This window comes from Myotis lucifugus, unplaced genomic scaffold (assembly GCF_000147115.1).
Source record: "Myotis lucifugus unplaced genomic scaffold, Myoluc2.0 scaffold_206, whole genome shotgun sequence".
NCBI lineage: Eukaryota > Metazoa > Chordata > Mammalia > Chiroptera > Vespertilionidae > Myotis > Myotis lucifugus.
In genome coordinates this window covers 1,544,212-1,561,089 of record NW_005871254.1, presented here as the reverse complement: position 1 = coordinate 1,561,089, position 16,878 = coordinate 1,544,212, and the positions used below count along the sequence as shown (strand labels likewise).

At 47.0% G+C, this 16,878-nt stretch overlaps 1 protein-coding gene across 2 annotated transcripts in view; it reads left to right on the top strand.

Moving 5' to 3' along the window:
- Positions 1-16,878, top strand: part of CHAT (choline O-acetyltransferase) — a 51,620-nt gene that overhangs the window by 773 nt on the left and 33,969 nt on the right. The window contains exons 2-6 of one of the 2 annotated variants that reach the window (XM_023761314.1): positions 2,925-3,116; positions 3,786-3,904; positions 5,556-5,609; positions 11,183-11,363; positions 12,385-12,562. In XM_023761314.1, coding sequence (XP_023617082.1) covers positions 2,925-3,116; positions 3,786-3,904; positions 5,556-5,609; positions 11,183-11,363; positions 12,385-12,562 — 724 coding nt within the window. The remainder of the gene's footprint in view (positions 1-2,924; positions 3,117-3,785; positions 3,905-5,555; positions 5,610-11,182; positions 11,364-12,384; positions 12,563-16,878) is intronic. The other variant, XM_023761315.1, reaches the window with a different exon arrangement.

Genomic DNA, 16,878 nt, shown 5'->3' with positions numbered 1-16,878 from the left:
GAGGGGGGGTTTCAGGATTTGAGGAAGGGCTGGCACACACATGAAAACCTGGACAAGAAATATGCATTAGAAGGCAGGGGGGCCAGGGGGAGACTCTCCCCCTCGGAGAGGCACGCTGAAACCTGGCCTTACTCAGTTTTAGATACACATCTTACCCTCAGTAAAGCACGGCAAACCGGTAGCAGATAGACCGTCTCTAAGATCAATAAAGATCAGTAAAGATCAGTCAGGTTCAGTAAACATTTACTTTGAGGCTATTAGGTCAGGAAATTGCTTCGAGTCACCACTATCTCAACAGAACAATGGTGCTTGGCATTAGTCCTGCTGACAACCAAGGTCCATCGGCCTTCCGAGTGCCTTGATGCACTCTCATGATAGTATGGGCAGTGGTGGCTTCCCGCATCAACGGAAATGCTGATAGGCACACTCCCTAACCCCACAGTGCAGGGAGAGCCCTTGACCTGGGCCAGATACTTTTATCTCCCAGGACTTCCCCCACCCCAAGTTCCACTTCCAATGGCTCTGAGCCCAGGGGAGTTGCCTTAAGTAAGCCGTGCCACATCCCAGCCCTGGCTATTGTTACTAGTTCAGCCCTGGAGCTGTAGGCACCATCTTCCCCACTGACTTGAGACAAGACACCCTCCCTGGGAAGGCCTCCTCCCTCCCATCCCACTGACCTCCAGAGTGACAGAGCACATCTGATCCCCACAGTGTCACACATGTGTGTCCCTCTGCCACACTTGTCTTCTTGACATCTCCTTGACAACCACACCCCTCTCCACCCTCCCGTCCACCCCCACCCCCCTTGCTTCATTTGAAACCCTGATCAGAACCTCCTGGCTTCTCCCTGTGAAGTGGCTCACCACATCGTCCTGTTTGCTACTGCCGACACCTCTTTTGCTGCTTCTGCTCCATGGCATGTCCCTCCCGTTGGACTGTGGCTGCCTTGTCTCTCACTGAGCCTGAGTCCAGCCCAGGGCCTGGCCCACATGAACTGCCCAGGAAACTTGCATTGACCTGAGACCCCAGGGTCCAAAGACCCTCATTAGTGCTAGTCCCTGCCTCTGTTCCCACTGTGGGCCAGAAGCCCATGAGCTTCTAGAAGGAGCCGCAAGGGGCTGAGACATCCAAGCAGAGATTTCCTGCCCAGCTCCTTTTTACACATCACCAATTCCCCCTTTACCCAGGCTGAGTCCCAGGGCACTGACAGGGCTCAGGGAAGGGAGGCCTATTTTTAGCATGGGCTAGGGTCAGACATGCTGGCATCTTGGCGAGGCCACCATATAGGCTGGGCTTTCTGTGGGTACTTACCCACTCACCCACCGCACAGATCCACGGCCCCAATAGAAGGAAGAGGGAACCAGAGCAGCTGGGGGCGGGGGAGGCCTGCACCTGGCTCTCTGGAGTGGACTAGAGAACCTGTCCTCACGAGGTCCCCGGGTAGCAACAGCACAGAGCACCCGCAGCCTCCTTCCTCCCCCTAGGCCAGTGAGCTCTAGGCACAGGGCCAGGCAGGTGGAGGATCCCCATTCATTCCTCAGCGCATGCTCAGTCCCATCTGCCCGGGCAGCCGTGGGGACTCCGGCCTGTGCAGCAGGAAGAGCAGAGTGGAGGAAAGCTTTCAACAGGCCCCTTCACTCCACCGCCTGTCTGGGGCAGAAGGTCACCGCTCCCCCACTCTAGAGAGGAGAAACCCCTGAAAGAAGGCAGCCAACTTTGTAAAATTTAAGCGATAATATGAAAATTCCTGGTTTCCAAATTGTGACCAGCTAAGTGAGGAAGGAAGCGGGCAGAAAAGAGAGCAAGGGAGCCAGAAGAGAACAGCTGAGGAAGGAGTAGAATGAATATGGGATGAAGACTGCCTTCATGTCTCAGCTCTGCCACCAAATTGCTGGATGACCTGGGACTATCCACTCTCTGGGCCTGAGTTTCCTCCTCTGATTACGAGGCTAAGCCATGACATGTGAGGTCCCTGGTGAGCACAGCTGGTAAACTGGGAAGCATGGGGCCCATACTCCCTCCACACTTTGGGGGCCCCCAGAGATTATGAGATTCCTCTTGGGAATTCCTCTGGAAGGATAAGGACAGTAACATTGTAACATTTAATGATGTGCCTGTTTAATGAAATGCTTCTCTCATTTCATTCTCTGCGGGCCCCTCTCAGGTAGGAATTGTCATTTATGTCCTATGGATGAGGAAGCTGAGACTGAGAAAGATTAGGAGAGGAAGGACTTCCACCTCACCCCACTCCCGTACCCACAGGGAGCAGACCCTCCTCTCTGGGTTTCATAACTGCGAGGGATTTAACAAGGAGCTCAGGGCATGAGTCACCTTCCCAGGACACATCTTGCAGAATTCTGGTCATTAGGACAAGCAATGAACGATGTCTCCCACCCTCTTCCACCTGTCCACAGCTCTCCTTTAGAGTCAATTGGATTCTAGAGCCCCAGCTGGGAACAGTTCCTAAATTAAGAATGACCAGCAATCACTATCAATTACAGGGCTATTTCATTAGACCCATTCACTAGAGTTGATGGGTCTTTCACATCAATGATCTCTTATCCTATAAGGTTATTAACGCCATCTGACAGGGAAGGAAACTGAGGCACCGAGCTAGGGGTGACTTGCTTAAGATCAAACAGCTAGTCAGCAGCGGGGTCAGGGATGAATCCAGGTCTGTCTGGGATCACATCAAGGTCTTTTCCTCTGCACTTTATTCCTTTGGGGTCAGGGCTGGGGTATGGGAGAGAGCAAACAGGAACCTCCCAAGGTCACAATTCTGCTGAGCTGAGCCCTGGAAACAGACGAGTCTCAGGATAGGCAGCAAGGATGGTAGCAGATGGAGACAGACACTAGGCATCAACTAGGACAGGCCTGGGCCACACATGACAGGCACAGCAAGTACCTGTGACCCTCTTTTCCAGGAGCTGCCCAAACTCCCAGTGCCCCCCCTGCAGCAGACCCTGGCCACTTACCTGCGGTGCATGCAGCACCTGGTGCCCAGGGAGCAGTTCCGGAGGAGTCAGGCCATCGTGCAGCAGTTTGGGGCCCCTGGTGGCCTGGGTGAGACCCTGCAGCAGAAGCTCCTGGAGCGGCAGGAGAAGACTGCCAACTGGGTAAGCGTGGCTGGGAGAGGGCTGACTGGGGGGAGGGGGAGCAGGCAAGGGACCCATGGGGCAGGAGGCAGACTTGGAGACAGAGGGATTTGGGTGAGAGACAGGTAGGTGACAAAGACAGGGCAGATGGGGCACAAGGATGGGGGAGAGAGGAGGAGAGCAAGGGGCAAGAGTGAGGAACAGACAAGATGTGGAATGTGAAGTAGGTATGGCTGGCAGATAGGGGAAAGGGATGGGGGGCAGATGGGGACAAGTTTGAGCAACAATGGGTGACAGGGATGGGGCAGCAGAAGATATTGATGAGGTCAGGGAAGCTGAGAGGGTGAAAGGCAAGAATGGGCCCTCATCAGGAGGGCAGGGGACATGGACGAAGCACCAGACACCAGGACGGGAACCTGGGATGGGAGAGGAGAGAGTACAGGGCAAGGCTGAAGGGCAGGCTCGTGGGCTGCGAAACATGGCCCTAGCACATAACGGTGCAGCGTCTGTTTGTGGAATGAATGAATGAATGAATGAATGAATGAAGTGCATGATCCAGTGAAGTGTCTCGACTGGCCCGCAGGGCTGCCAGGATGGGATCAGTGCGCTCCACAGGCAAGGTGCCCTTTCTGGGAGGGGGTGTATGTGGCCCTTGTGGGTAATGGCTCCCCTTCCCTGCTCCCCCCGCAGGTGTCTGAGTACTGGCTGAACGACATGTATCTCAATAACCGCCTAGCCCTGCCTGTCAACTCCAGCCCAGCGGTGATCTTTTCCCGGCAGCACTTCCAGGACACCAATGACCAGCTCAGGTGAGGCCACCGGCTCCCGGCTCACAGCTGGGGAGCAGCCGGAGGAAGGGTCCTGGCCCCAGCACCAGGAAGGAAAGGCTGAAGCTCACGTCCTGGCGGAGCTTTCTGAGGCCACGTGGCGCTGAGACAGGGGCCGTCCAGGCCATGAGGTCAGCAAGGAGGTTAGGTGAGGCTGCACCTGAGGAACAAACACAAGGCCTGCCTCCGATGCATTTGTAGGGGGCGGGGGGGGGGGGGCACTAATGGAGGGCATGGGCGCCCAGGTGTCCTCATAGCAGTCTTGACCTGGCTGAGGCCTGGGAGAAGGTGGGTCCCCTCTGATCCTGCCAGTACTTGAGGCTGGGAATTGTCTATGGGACACACTGCCCCGGGTGATCTGAGAGGCCCCTGCAGCCCCCAGCTCTGAACAGAGGCTCTGAGGGGTTGGCAAAGGTTTCTTCCTGCCAGCCGCCTTCGCCAGAGCCTGTGCCATCTGCTGCAATCTCACAGCTCACTGAGCCACTGCAATGGCCTCTGGGCCCGCTGATGACGGTGGAGGGACCATTCACGCAAGGGTGGGGCAGGAACGAAGGATCTCCTTGAAGAAGTCACTGAGCTCCAAATCACGTCTCTGGTTTTAAGACCTGAATGGGACACAGTGTGGGACAGTTCAGGGGGAGGACAAGAACAGAAGGCAGGGCCTGTCACCTAGAGGCGGGGCTCAGCTATGGTTGGGAGACCCCCCAGCCGGTCCTTCCTCACCAAGACCAGTCCAAAGGTCTGGGAGCACCTTCCCCCTCCCCTGCAGCCAGGGCCTCCCCTTGGCCAAAGGAAGTGAGTGGATGGATGAACAACTTCTGGGAACAGTTCTCAAAATTGCACCCGAGTGGGCATTTTCCTCCGGATGCAGTAAGCCGGGCTCATCATCCAGGAACAGTAACGGTGACACCATTCCGTGGCATGGTTCTCTGGTGTGTTTTCCTTCAGCACCCACTTTCCTTTTCATTAGCACTTAGGGGACCAAATTACTGACTTTTCCCAGGAGACTGAATTGCCCCAAACCCAGGGTGCTGGCCCAGTCCAGCCCAGCAGGAGCCTTTCCTGGGAAGAACCGCTGCTCTTCCAGCCCTTTCCTGCGGCTCTGTGGCCTCTCCTGGCTTCCTCTCCTCCTCCTTTGCCTCCTCATTCATATTCTAGTTCCCCCTCCTCCCCAAAGTTCTTTCCAGGGCACCATTTTTAATCCAAAGCTTGCCAAGTACTGACAGCATAGAGGTGGGTAGAGGGCAGCAGGTAGCTCATCTTATTATGGCACCACTCAGACCTGGCATCTGGTGGGTGGTCATTGAGTTTGGGAGAGATAGAGGGAGGGGGAAAGGGAGGGATGGAGGTGGGGAGAGAGAAAGAAAGAAAGAAAGAAAGAAAGAAAGAAAGAAAGAAAGAAAGAAAGAAAGAAAGAAAAGAAAAGAAAAGAAAAGAAAAGAAAAGAAAAGAAAAGAAAAGAAAAGAAAAGAGAAAAGAGAAGGAAGGAAGGAAGGAAGGAAGGAAGGAAGGAAGGAAGGAAGGAAGGAAGGAAGGAAGGAAGGAAGGAAGGAAGGAAAGAGGGGGAGGTTGGAGACAGAGAGGGAGCCTGGGCCCCGGAGAGGAGAGGATAAGGCCTCATCTCTCTCTGCAGGTTTGCCGCCAACCTCATCTCGGGAGTGCTCAGCTACAAGACCATGCTGGACAGGTAGGACTGGGCCCAGCCTGCGAAAGGCAGAGCCTTTGGTTCCCCTCTCTCCCGGCCACAATAGACAAGGAGCTCTGGAGGGCAGTGACCCTGACATTGTTCAGCTCTGTGTTCCTGGCTCCTGTCAGAGGAGGTGGGACCACACCCACCCCAGCATCAGGATGACCTTTACCCCAGCTGGCCCAACCACCAATAGTTCCTTTTCCTGGTGTAAGCACTATCCTACCTGGATCCCTTTAAAATGCCCCTTCCTCCATGCCTTATGTGTACATGCGAGCATGTGCCCAGGAATCTAGGGCACACACGAGAAGGTGAGAAGAGAGGGTTGTTGGAGCAAGGCAGGTGAGTCAGCCTTGCCACCTGCTACTCAAGGGGCAGGTTCTCCTCAGTTCAAGCCTGATTACTTGGCTTCAACCCCACTTTCCTTTCTGCCTCAATCAAACGATCTATGGTGTGTGTAAATATTATGAAATGTTTGTAAAACACTACAAAAATTAATTAGTAAAAAGTGGTACAAAATATGAGATCACTTTTTGTTAATTCGTGTCTTAATTTTATTTTTTAATTACAGTTTACATTCAATATTATTTTGTATTAGTTTCAAGTGTAAAGATGAGTGTTTAGACAATCATATACTTTACAAAGTGTTCCTCCTGATATTTCCAGTAGTCAACTGGTACCGTATATAGTTATTACAATATTACATCCCCATGACTATTTTGAACTACCAATCTGTACTTCTCAATCCCTTCACCCTTTTCACCCATTTCCCCAACGCTCCCCTCTCCTTTGACAGCTATCAGTCTACTGTCTGCATCTATGAGTATGTTTCTGTTTTGTTTATTCATTTCTGTTGTTCTTTAGATTCCACATATAACTGAAATAATATACTTATTATTTAATATACTTAATAAAATTTGTTTTTCTCTGATTGACTTATTTCACTTAGCATAATACTCTCTAGGTCCAACCATGCTGTAGCAAATGGTAAGATTACATTCTTCTTCATGGTAGAGTAAAATTCCATTGTATATATGTACCACCAACACTTTTACATCCATTTGTCTATTGATGGGCACTTGGGTTGCTTTCATATCTTGGCAATTATCCATATGCTACAATGAACATGGGGGTGCATATATTCATTTGAATTAGTGTTTTGTGTTTCTTCAGATATATTCCCAGAAGTAGAATGATGAGGTCATAAGGCAGTTACGTTTTTAATTTTTCAAGGAACTTCCGAATTGTTTTTTTTTATAATGGATGTACCAATTTTAAATCCAACAACAGTGAAAAAAGTTTCCCTTTTCTCCACATTCTCATCAACACTTTTTTTGTTGATTTAGTGATGATAACCATTCTGACAGGTGTGAAGTGATATCTCACTGTGGTTTTAATGTGCATTTCTCTGATGATTAGTGATGTTAAGCATCTTTTCATATGTCTATAGGCCCTCTGTATGTCCTCTTTGGAGAAGTGTCTATTTAGGTCCTTCACCCATTTTTAAAATGGATTGTTTGTTTTTTTTGGTGTTGAGTTGTATATGCTTTTTATACATATTGGATATTAACCCCTTATCAGATGTATTGTTGGCGAATATGTTCTCCATTCAGTGGGTTGTCTGTTCATTTTGTTGATGGCTTCCTTTGCTGGGCAAAAACTTTTTAGTTTGAGATAGTCCCATTTGTTTATTTTTTATTTTGTTTCCCTTGCCCAAGGAGATATATGTGAAAAAAATATTGCTACAAGAAATACCCAAGATTTTACTGCCTATCTTTTCTTCTAGGATTTTAATGGTTTTGAGTCTTACTCTTAAGTCTAATCCATTTTGAGTTTATTCCTGTATATGGTGTAAGAAAGTGGTCTAGTTTCATTTTTTTTGCTTATATCTTGTTCATTTTTTTTCAATATTATTTATTGAATAGACTGTCTTTAACCCATTATATATTCTTGCCTCCTTTGTCATGTATTAATTGACCATATGGGCATTGGTTTATTTTTGAGATCTTCTGTTCCATTGATCTAGATGTCTGTTTTTATGCCAATACCATGCTGTTTTGATTACTATGGCATTGTAGTATAGTTTGATATCAGGTAGCATGATTCCTCCAACTTTGTTCTTCTTTCTCAAGATTGCTATGGCTATGTGGGATCTTTTGTGATTCCATATAAATTTTAGGATTATTTGTTCTAGTTCTGTGAAATATACCATTGCTATTTTAATAGGAATTGTGTTGAATCTATGGATTGCTTTGGGTAGTACGGACATTTTTACAATGTTATTATTATTTTTTTAAATCCATGAGCATGGTATATGTTTGGTTTAATTTTTATTTTCTCTTCAGTGTTTTATAATTTTCCAAGTATAAATTTACCTCCTTGGTTAAATTTATTCCTACATATTTTATTTTATTTGATATGATTGTAAGTGGGATTGCTTTCTTAGTTTCCTTTTCTGATAGTTCATTTCTGATATATAAAAATGCAACCAATTTTTGAATATTTATTTTGTATCCTGCTTCTTTACTGAATGCATACTAGTTTTAGTAGTTTTTGGTGGAGTCTTTAAGGTTTTCTATGTACAGTATTATATCATCTGCAAATAATGACAGTTTTACTTCTCTTTCCAATTCAGATGCCTTTTATCTTTATTTTTCTTGTCTGATTTGGCGAGCCCCCAAATTCAGGGGTCCTGGTAGAACACAAGCATACTGGGAAGCCAGGCAGCAAGGCAAACATCTTCCCTCCTGCAGGATGGTGCGCAGCACATTGTCCGGCAGCACACGCACACTGAGAAGGCGGTCTGCTCAGCTTTTTAATCCTGATGTACCTGACCTGTCCCTCACTCTTGATTGGAGCTCAGGCGCACAGTCTTTCACGATTGGCTAATTCAAAGAAAGGGGTGGGCCTTTGCTGTTGCAAGATGGCGACTCCCGGGGTGCTGCAAGTCATGCAGCTGACATGGCGGCTGCCAAGTCCCATGAGCCAAAATAGTGGCTGTCTAAACTGTTCTTTGACAGAAAAGATTACTTGTTTATTCTCACACCTCTATTCCCACTATACTGAGAGTTTTTATCATAAATGGGTGCTGGACTTCATTAAATGTTTTTTTTTTCCTGCATCTATTGACATGGTTATATGGTTTATTTTTCATTTTGTTTATGTGGTATATCACATTTATTGATTTGCATATATTGTACCAATCTTGCATCCCTAGAATAAATCCTACTTAATCATGGTATATAATATTTTTAATGTATTGCTGGATCTGGTTTGCTAATATTTTGTTGAGGACTTCAATATCTATGTTCATTAAGGATATTGGCCTATAATTTTCTTTTTCTTTTTAATCCTCAGCTGAGGATATTTTTCCATTGATCTTTAGAGAGAGTGGAAGAGAGAGGGAAAGACAGAGGGAAATATCGATGTGAGAGAAACATGGATTGGTTGCCTCCTGTACAAGCCCCAAGGAGCCTGCAAACGAGGTACATGCCCTTGACCGGAATCGAACCCAGGACCCTTCGGTCTGCAGGCCAACACTCTGTCCACTGAGCCAAACCGGCTAGGGCTGGCCTATAATTTTATTTCTTTGTAGTGTCCTTACCTGGTTTTGGAATTAGGAGAATGCTGGCCTTGTAAAATGAGTTTGGAAGTCTTCCCTCCTCTGGATTTCTTTGGGATCGTTTGAGAAAGTTAGGTGTTGTTTCTTCTTTGAGTGTTTGGTACAATTCACCTGTGAAGCCATCCATCTGGCCCAGGACTCAGGTTTGTTGAAAGTGTGTGATTCCTGCTTCAATTTCATTAGTTGTAATTGGTCTATACAGATTTTCTGATTCTTCCTGATTCAGTTTAGGAAGATTGTATGTTTATGGGAATTTATCCATTTCTTCCACTTTGTCCAATTGGTTGACATATACTAGTAGTTGTTCATAATATTTTCTTATAATCCTTTGTATTTCTGTGATGTCAGTTGTTACTTCTTGGTTTTCATTTCTGATTTTATTTATTTGGGACCTCTATCTTTTTTCCTTGAAGAGCCTGATTAACGGTTTGTCAATCTTGTTTATTTTTTCAAAGAACCAGCTCTCAGTTTCATTGATAATCTTAAAGATTTCACCAAAATGTTACTATTAACTGATAAATAAATTCAGTTAAATAACAGAAAACAAAATAAATATTCAGAAATTGGTTGCATTGTTTTGTATTTTTTAGGCTGTATTTTATATATTTCCACTGTGATCTTTATTATTTTATTTCTTCTACTGTCTTTGGGCTTTTTTCCTAGTTCTTTTAGGTGTAAAGTTTGGTTATTTATTTTATATTTTTTCCTGTTGTTTTGAGATAGTCCTGTAATGCTATGGTTTTTCCTCTGATGTAGGTTTGCTTTTGCTGCGTCCCTTAGATTTTGTGTTGTTGTGTTCCCATTTTCATTTGTTTTAAGGTATTTTTTAATTTCTTCCTTGATCTCATTGTTAACTCATTCATTGTTTAATAACATGTTATTTAACCTCCATGTGTTGTGTGTTTTTCACTTTTTTTAAAATTGATTTCTCATTTCAAAACATTGTGGTCCAAGAAGATGTCTGACATGATCAATCTTCTTAAATGTATTGACTTGTTTTGTGTTCTAACATGTGATGAGACCACTTTTATTATTAGTTTCAAAGACGTAAGATTCCTGCTACAAATGTTTCTGTAAGCGCTCCCTGTTGTGGGTTGGTCTTTACAGTTCAGTTTAATACTCACACTTGGAGCAGCAGGGTGGTGGGACACCCACCCAGTCACCTTGATTGGCCCCAGCTCTTCTCGTGGCTGCTTCTTACCCTCAGGGCTCAGCTCACATGTCCGGTCATCAGCAAGCCTGTCCCTGGCCACATCTCCTTGTCACCCTGGCTCACTACCTGAAACCCTCTCATTTACCAGTTTGCTGCTTGTTATCTGTGTCCCACTCCCATGTTCCAGGACCTGCGCCCCTTAGAACAGGAAACTCATCTCTTGGTTGCTGCCATATGCTCCCAGATCCCAGAATGGTGCCTAGCACGGAGGAGTGTGCGATAACATTTGTTGTCTGAAAGGTTAGAGGGAAGGAAGGGGAGAGAAACATGGGGAAAGAAAGAGAACGAGGAGGGAGAGGAAGAGGGAAAGGGAGGGAGGAAGGACACAAGACAGGCTGAGGCTACAGGGAAAAGAGAATATTCTGCCTTGAACTCAGAGGAGGCTTCTAGAAGAGGTGATGGTAGAAGGGGTTTTCTAAACAAATTAGCTGAGCACAAGGTGGGGGTGAAGGCATGCTAAGCAAAGATCAGCATAAGCAAAGGCAAAGGGGGCTAAAACAGTAAGATCTGCACTGAAGTGCATGAATCAGGGATGAGGGAGACTAATGAAGGTGCGGGAAATCCCTGAGGATCTTCTTGGCCATGGAAATGGGCATTCCACTCCTTTAAAAAGTGGAGATTTAAGCTCCTTGACTGCCATCACAGTGCCGTTCTCGTTTCTGTGCCCCGCTTTGCCTAATCAAGTTGCAGTAGAACCAATTCTGACTTCCTGCCTCGCTCCCCACTCTCCCCCTCCAGTCACTCCATCCCCACTGACTGTGCCAAGGGCCAGCTGTCAGGGCAGCAGCTCTGTATGAAGCAATACTATGGCCTCTTCTCTTCCTACCGCCTCCCTGGCCACGTCCAGGACACGCTGGTGGCCCAGAAGAGCAGCGTCATGCCTGAGCCGGAGCACGTCATTGTGGCCTGCTGCAACCAGGTAAGCGCCCCCGCTGCGGCAGCCTCCTGGGCTCGGGGAGGACACATGTGTGCTCAGGCATTCCTGCTTTTCCAAGGGTGCTCACCCCCTCCCAGAGCCACACAGTGAGCTGGGGCAGAGTGGCCCCAAAGTGGGACCTCCGGACTCCCCGTCAGTTCCATTTCTCTCCACTGGTTGGATTTTCAGAATGAGGAGAGTCATCGATTAAGAACACCTTCAGTGGGCTGCCATTCCAGCCTGACCCTCCAGGTCAGGTCAAAGAGCTGCCTGGATAATGGACTCAGGGTCATTAATGAGACCCTGCAAGGCCTCAGAACCTCCACATGCAGTGACCGAGGCCATGACCTTCCCAGAAACTATACACAGACAGACAGCTTTGCAGATGTTGGAACCTCCTTGCCTTTTTATCTGCACTCACTAGTGTGTTTGAGATCTATCCCTATAGCTGTATATGCAACTAGTTTGTTCTTTTTCACTGCTGGGTAGGCATACACTGGACAAGTACATACATTTTACTTAGCCGTCTCCTACTGGAGACCTTTAGGTTCTCTCTGCCATTTTGCTACTGCAAACTGCTCATATGTACATTCCCGTATACATGTTTCGGGGCACAAGGGTATATGCTTCTCTAAGCCTTAGGCTAAAATGTGTATTTATAAGAGCAATTGCCGAGTCATAGGGTATGCACATTTTCGTTTTAATAGACACTGTCCCCCAACAGTGGTTGTGCCAATTATACTCAATTCCCCGTAAATGCAGTGCTTTTATAAGAACTAAGAACCACAAAAGCAAGTGTTCATTTAGCTAAGTTTAATGTGAACTTCTTTGGATTGGAGCAGCTTGGAGTCCCACACAGTTAACAAAGTTGAGGTGGTCCCCAAATTGTGACTACTCAGAGCCATGACTACATGGGAACCTTGGGCCTGAACATCTCCATCCATTCTCAGATCTGAAGGTTCAGTGAAGGCCTGGCACCTGGCCCGGCTGCCGTGAGTGATGTGTTTGACCTGTTTCCCCACAGTTCTTTGTCTTGGATGTTGTCATTAATTTCCGCCGTCTCAGTGAGGGGGATCTGTTCACTCAGTTGAGAAAGATAGTCAAAATGGCTTCCAACGAGGACGAACGCTTGCCTCCAATCGGCCTGCTGACATCAGACGGGAGGAGCCAGTGGGCTGAGGCCAGGACAGTCCTCGTGAAAGGTCAGCCGCAGTGCCCAGCGCATCTCCACGCCCATCTCATCCTCACGTCCATCGGCTTTCCCTCCACCAGGGTCGGGAACCATGCCTCATCCCCATCTGCCTTCGCACTGGAGCTGAGGCCTCCCTCCAACTCAGGACCCGGTGGCAAGTCTTGCTGTCAGCTGAGGTTCCTTGATGCTGAAGGCACCTTTGGTACCTCTTATTTCATCTGACCATGCTCCAGCTCTCTGGGTGACACTGGCTGGAATCCTAGGATTTCTGGGAATACTGGGGGTGGGGTGGGGGGAGATTTTGAACTGGAGAAAGGCTGGCAGCAATGAAGCAGTTGTGCTTTACTTGTTGGCAGGGGTGGTTCTCATTTGAGAGGTCTGAGTTTCTGGGAGAGCCGTCAGATGAGGATTTGGGATGGAGCCCACCTCTGGGAGGGTAGTTGGCTGCCTTCTTTATATGAATTTTTGGTCCTAAACTTTTCATAGTTAAGCTGAGAGTTTCCAAGCACCCCTATAAGAAATCCAGTTATAGTCTTAACATTTTAAAATCATCCTTCTGGAAACTACTTTTCAAATCCAAAGCCAGCTCTATTCCCAGGAACTGGGAGAGCCTTCCTTTCTTGCCCATGTTAGAGACTCCTGGATGAGAGGTGAGACTTCCATAAGCCTCTATCTGTCCCCAGGTTTTCATCTGGCCCGGTGTCTATCTAGACTCCCCAAGTGTCTGCAAGCTGAGGACTTGTGCTAGGCCTGGGGATTGTAAGAGATAGAGAGGATGAAGTGCCCTCCAGCCCACTAGATAAGAACAGGGGAAGAGAGGGCATGGGGGAGCAGGTTCAAATACACAGTAATGCGATATTTACCCACGTAAGGTAACAGAGACAGCAGTGCTAAATAAGTGCGTCAGGACTTCAGAGTGGGAAGGGAGCCCTTCTAATTGGGAAGATTTCAAAAGGCTTTGTTGGAAGAGGTGGAAATTGTGAAAATCCCTGTGACATGAGTGAGAGCTGCAGGAGGGATGGGTGGCATACAGGCTGGCAGACTGGGGGTGGGCAAAGCAGACTGCCCATCAGGGACATCTGCTCTGCCAGTACCATGAGGAGAGCAGCCAGGCTGGCAAAGTGGCCATGCTGACCGTACTGGTAGAGTGAGGAGGTAGCAGGCCTGGATCTCTGGCAACAGGCACTGCATTTTCTGGTCCCCTCCCTAGAACGTTCGTCCCACAGGGCTGGCTGGCTCTTTGCACTACTCAGAGCTCAGCTCAGCTTCAACACCTCAGGACTTCCTTGAGCATTTCTCCCCAATTATATTCTGTCCCTTGGTCCTGTTTTCTCCTCTTGATTGCATGTTTCACTCCCCAAAGTCAGTTTTTCATTTGCTTGATTCCTGCTGATTATCTGCTGCCCTCCCCCAGTCAATAAGGTCCAGGAGAACAGTAAGGGCCCAGTTGTATTTGTTTTTTTGTTTTTTAAGATTTAATCTCTTTTTAAAAAAATATATTTTATTGATTTTTCACAGAGAGGAAGGGAGAGAGATAGAGAGTTAGAAACATCGATGAGAGAGAAACATCGACCAGCTGCCTCCTGCACATCTCCTACTGGGGATGTGCCCGCAACCCAGGTACATGCCCTTGACTGGAATCGAACCCGGGACCCTTCAGTCCGCAGGCTGACGCTCTATCCACTGAGCCAAACCGGTTTCGGCAGTTATGTTTGTTAAATAAAAGAAGGAAGGGTTATTAGGAATACTGGGGCCCAGACTTATTTCCCACTTACCAATGAACTATTCTTTCATTCAATTATTGGGCACCTGTGAATGCTTGGTTCTAAATCGGGGTTGCACAGGCCACAGGGAAGTTGGAGAGCTGAGCCTGTTCTCATGAACCTAGCCGCCAAATTGGAGAATTAATAACATCATTTGAAAGTGAGTTCATTCCCTCAGTAGACCATGGTCTAATCAAATCCCACTCTTCTCCCCTCCGGGGACAGTGACAGGCATCAAAATAATCACTTTTGCTTCCAGTACGGTTTCCACTTTATTAGCAGGCCAGGCCAAGCCATCTCCCTGCAGGACTGCCAGGGATTGCCTGGAGGTCTCAGTGCTTGGGCTGCCCTAATTGGAATTAATTTGTTAATGGCACTTGATCTGGTTTTCTGAATGGAAGTACTGTTTCTGTGGGAAACGTGACAGAAAGGAGGGGGTGCACACGCCTTCCCTTTGGAAATCCAATTAATCCAGTTAGCACTGACTGTGTCGTCTGTGTGGCAGGAAACCATTTCTTCCCAGAGCCCTCTTCTCTGGAGCAGCCCTTTCCCACAGAAGGCAAATGGGGAGACCATTTAGAAAACAATTTCAGTGTAAAAGTAAAAGATTATGACAGCTTGGGCTAGGATTAAGAGGGAGAATAGAAAGACATGGGTGGGGTCTAGATATATTTCAAAGTAGAAGAAGAAGGACAAAAGAAGTGAGAAGTGTTTCCAGGTCTTTTATTTGAGCAACTGAATAGATGGTGGTCCTATTCGCTGAGATGGGAATCAGGTTGAAAAAGTGGCTATGAAATGGAGAAGTCCTTTCCCAGTATGTCAGGTCTGAGATGCCTTGAGTCATCTAAGTGGAGACATCAAATTAGATCTATGTGTCTGGAACTCAAGAGAGAGGTCAACACGGAGATATAAATTTGAGAGCCATCAGCACATAAGTGATATTTAGTCATGGACCTGAGTGAGATCATCTAGAAGCAGAGGAATGGGGCGTCAGAGGTCAGATAGAGAAAGATGCTGAGGGCATTGAGAAAGCAGCCCTGAAATCAAGAGAAAACCAGATGAGTCACAAAGATCCAAGATGGAAGGAAGAAGTGGCCAGCCACACCGAATGCTGCAGAGAGCTCAAGGAAGAGTCACCAGTGACCTTCACAAAGGCCAGACTGGAGTAGTGGGAAGAATGAATGGTCATATGCTGATGGAAGTGATCCAACAGCAGGAGGAAATTGTGTTTGAGGTCAATGAGTAGAGTTAGTAAGTGTGGATGACTCTTTTCAGACATTATGGGATTAAAAGGAGCAAAAAAATGCGGGAGTTGCTGGAAGAGGGTTGGGGTCAAGGGAAGTGTTTTTATTAGTAAATGCAAGGGCATGATAGTATGTAGACAAATACATGGACATAATCCCATAGGATAATTGTTAATGAGAAGAGAGGTGATAAATAAAGGGGTAAAATGATTACAAAGAAAGAAGAAGATGGAACCCAGATAATAGAGACCTTTGGTTGGTGCCAGGAAAATGGAGACCAGAGGTCCATAAGACTGTGCTGTGGTAGTGGAAGTATGAGGAGGTTTCCAACTGGTAACTTCTGGTCTCAGATTAGCAGAGCATGGCCATGAGCTGAGTGGCAGGGGATGGTATTCTGAAGACAAAAGAGAATGCATGAGTCCTAACCAGCTTGACTCAGTGGATGGAACATCAGCCATAGACTGACTGAGTGGATGGAACATCAGCCATAGACTGAAGGGTCCTAGGTCAAGAGCATGAATCTCAGTTGCAGGCTCGATCCATGGCCCTGGTCAGGGTGCATGTGAGAGACAACCAATCAATGTGTCTCTCCCACATCTCTCTCTCTCTCTCTCTCTCTCACCCTCCCTTCCATTCTCTCTAAAAGTCAATGGAAAAATATCCTCAGATGAGTAAAGAGAGAGAGAGAGAGAGAGAGAGAGAGAGAGAGAGAGAGAGAGAGAATGCATGAAATAGCCTCTTGGAAAGTAGGAAAGAGAGCTTACTCATGAAACTTGATAAGATTTATGGACTGTGTCAAGCTCATATTTGAGGATTTGGGGTCATACATTTAGGAAAAACTAATTAGCATTGTTTTGCAGTTTCCCTCCACAATATTCAGCTCCTCAGGTTCAGGCAAGGAGAAGGTATATCACCAGGTTTAGCCAAGTTTGGTGAATAAGATCTAGGGAAAGGGGGAAGGTGTGGGAAGGGAATGGTTATAATGTTGGACTCTAAACTGAGTCTGCTAGGGCTACCATAACAAAGTACCACATTCTGAGTGCTAACCCAACAGAAATGTATTTTCTCACAAATATGGAAGCTGCAGGTCTGAGATCGAGGTATCAGAGGGGTCAGTTTCTTCTGAGGTCCCTCCCCTTGGCTTGCGGATGGCTGTCTTTCCTTGTGTCTTCACCTGGTCTTTACACTGTGTCCTAATTTCCTCTTCTTATAAGGACACCAGTCAAGTTGGATTAGGTCCCATCCTGATGACTTCATTTTACTTAATTACCTCAATAAAGACTCCATGTCCAAACACAGTCTCATTCTGAGAAACTGGG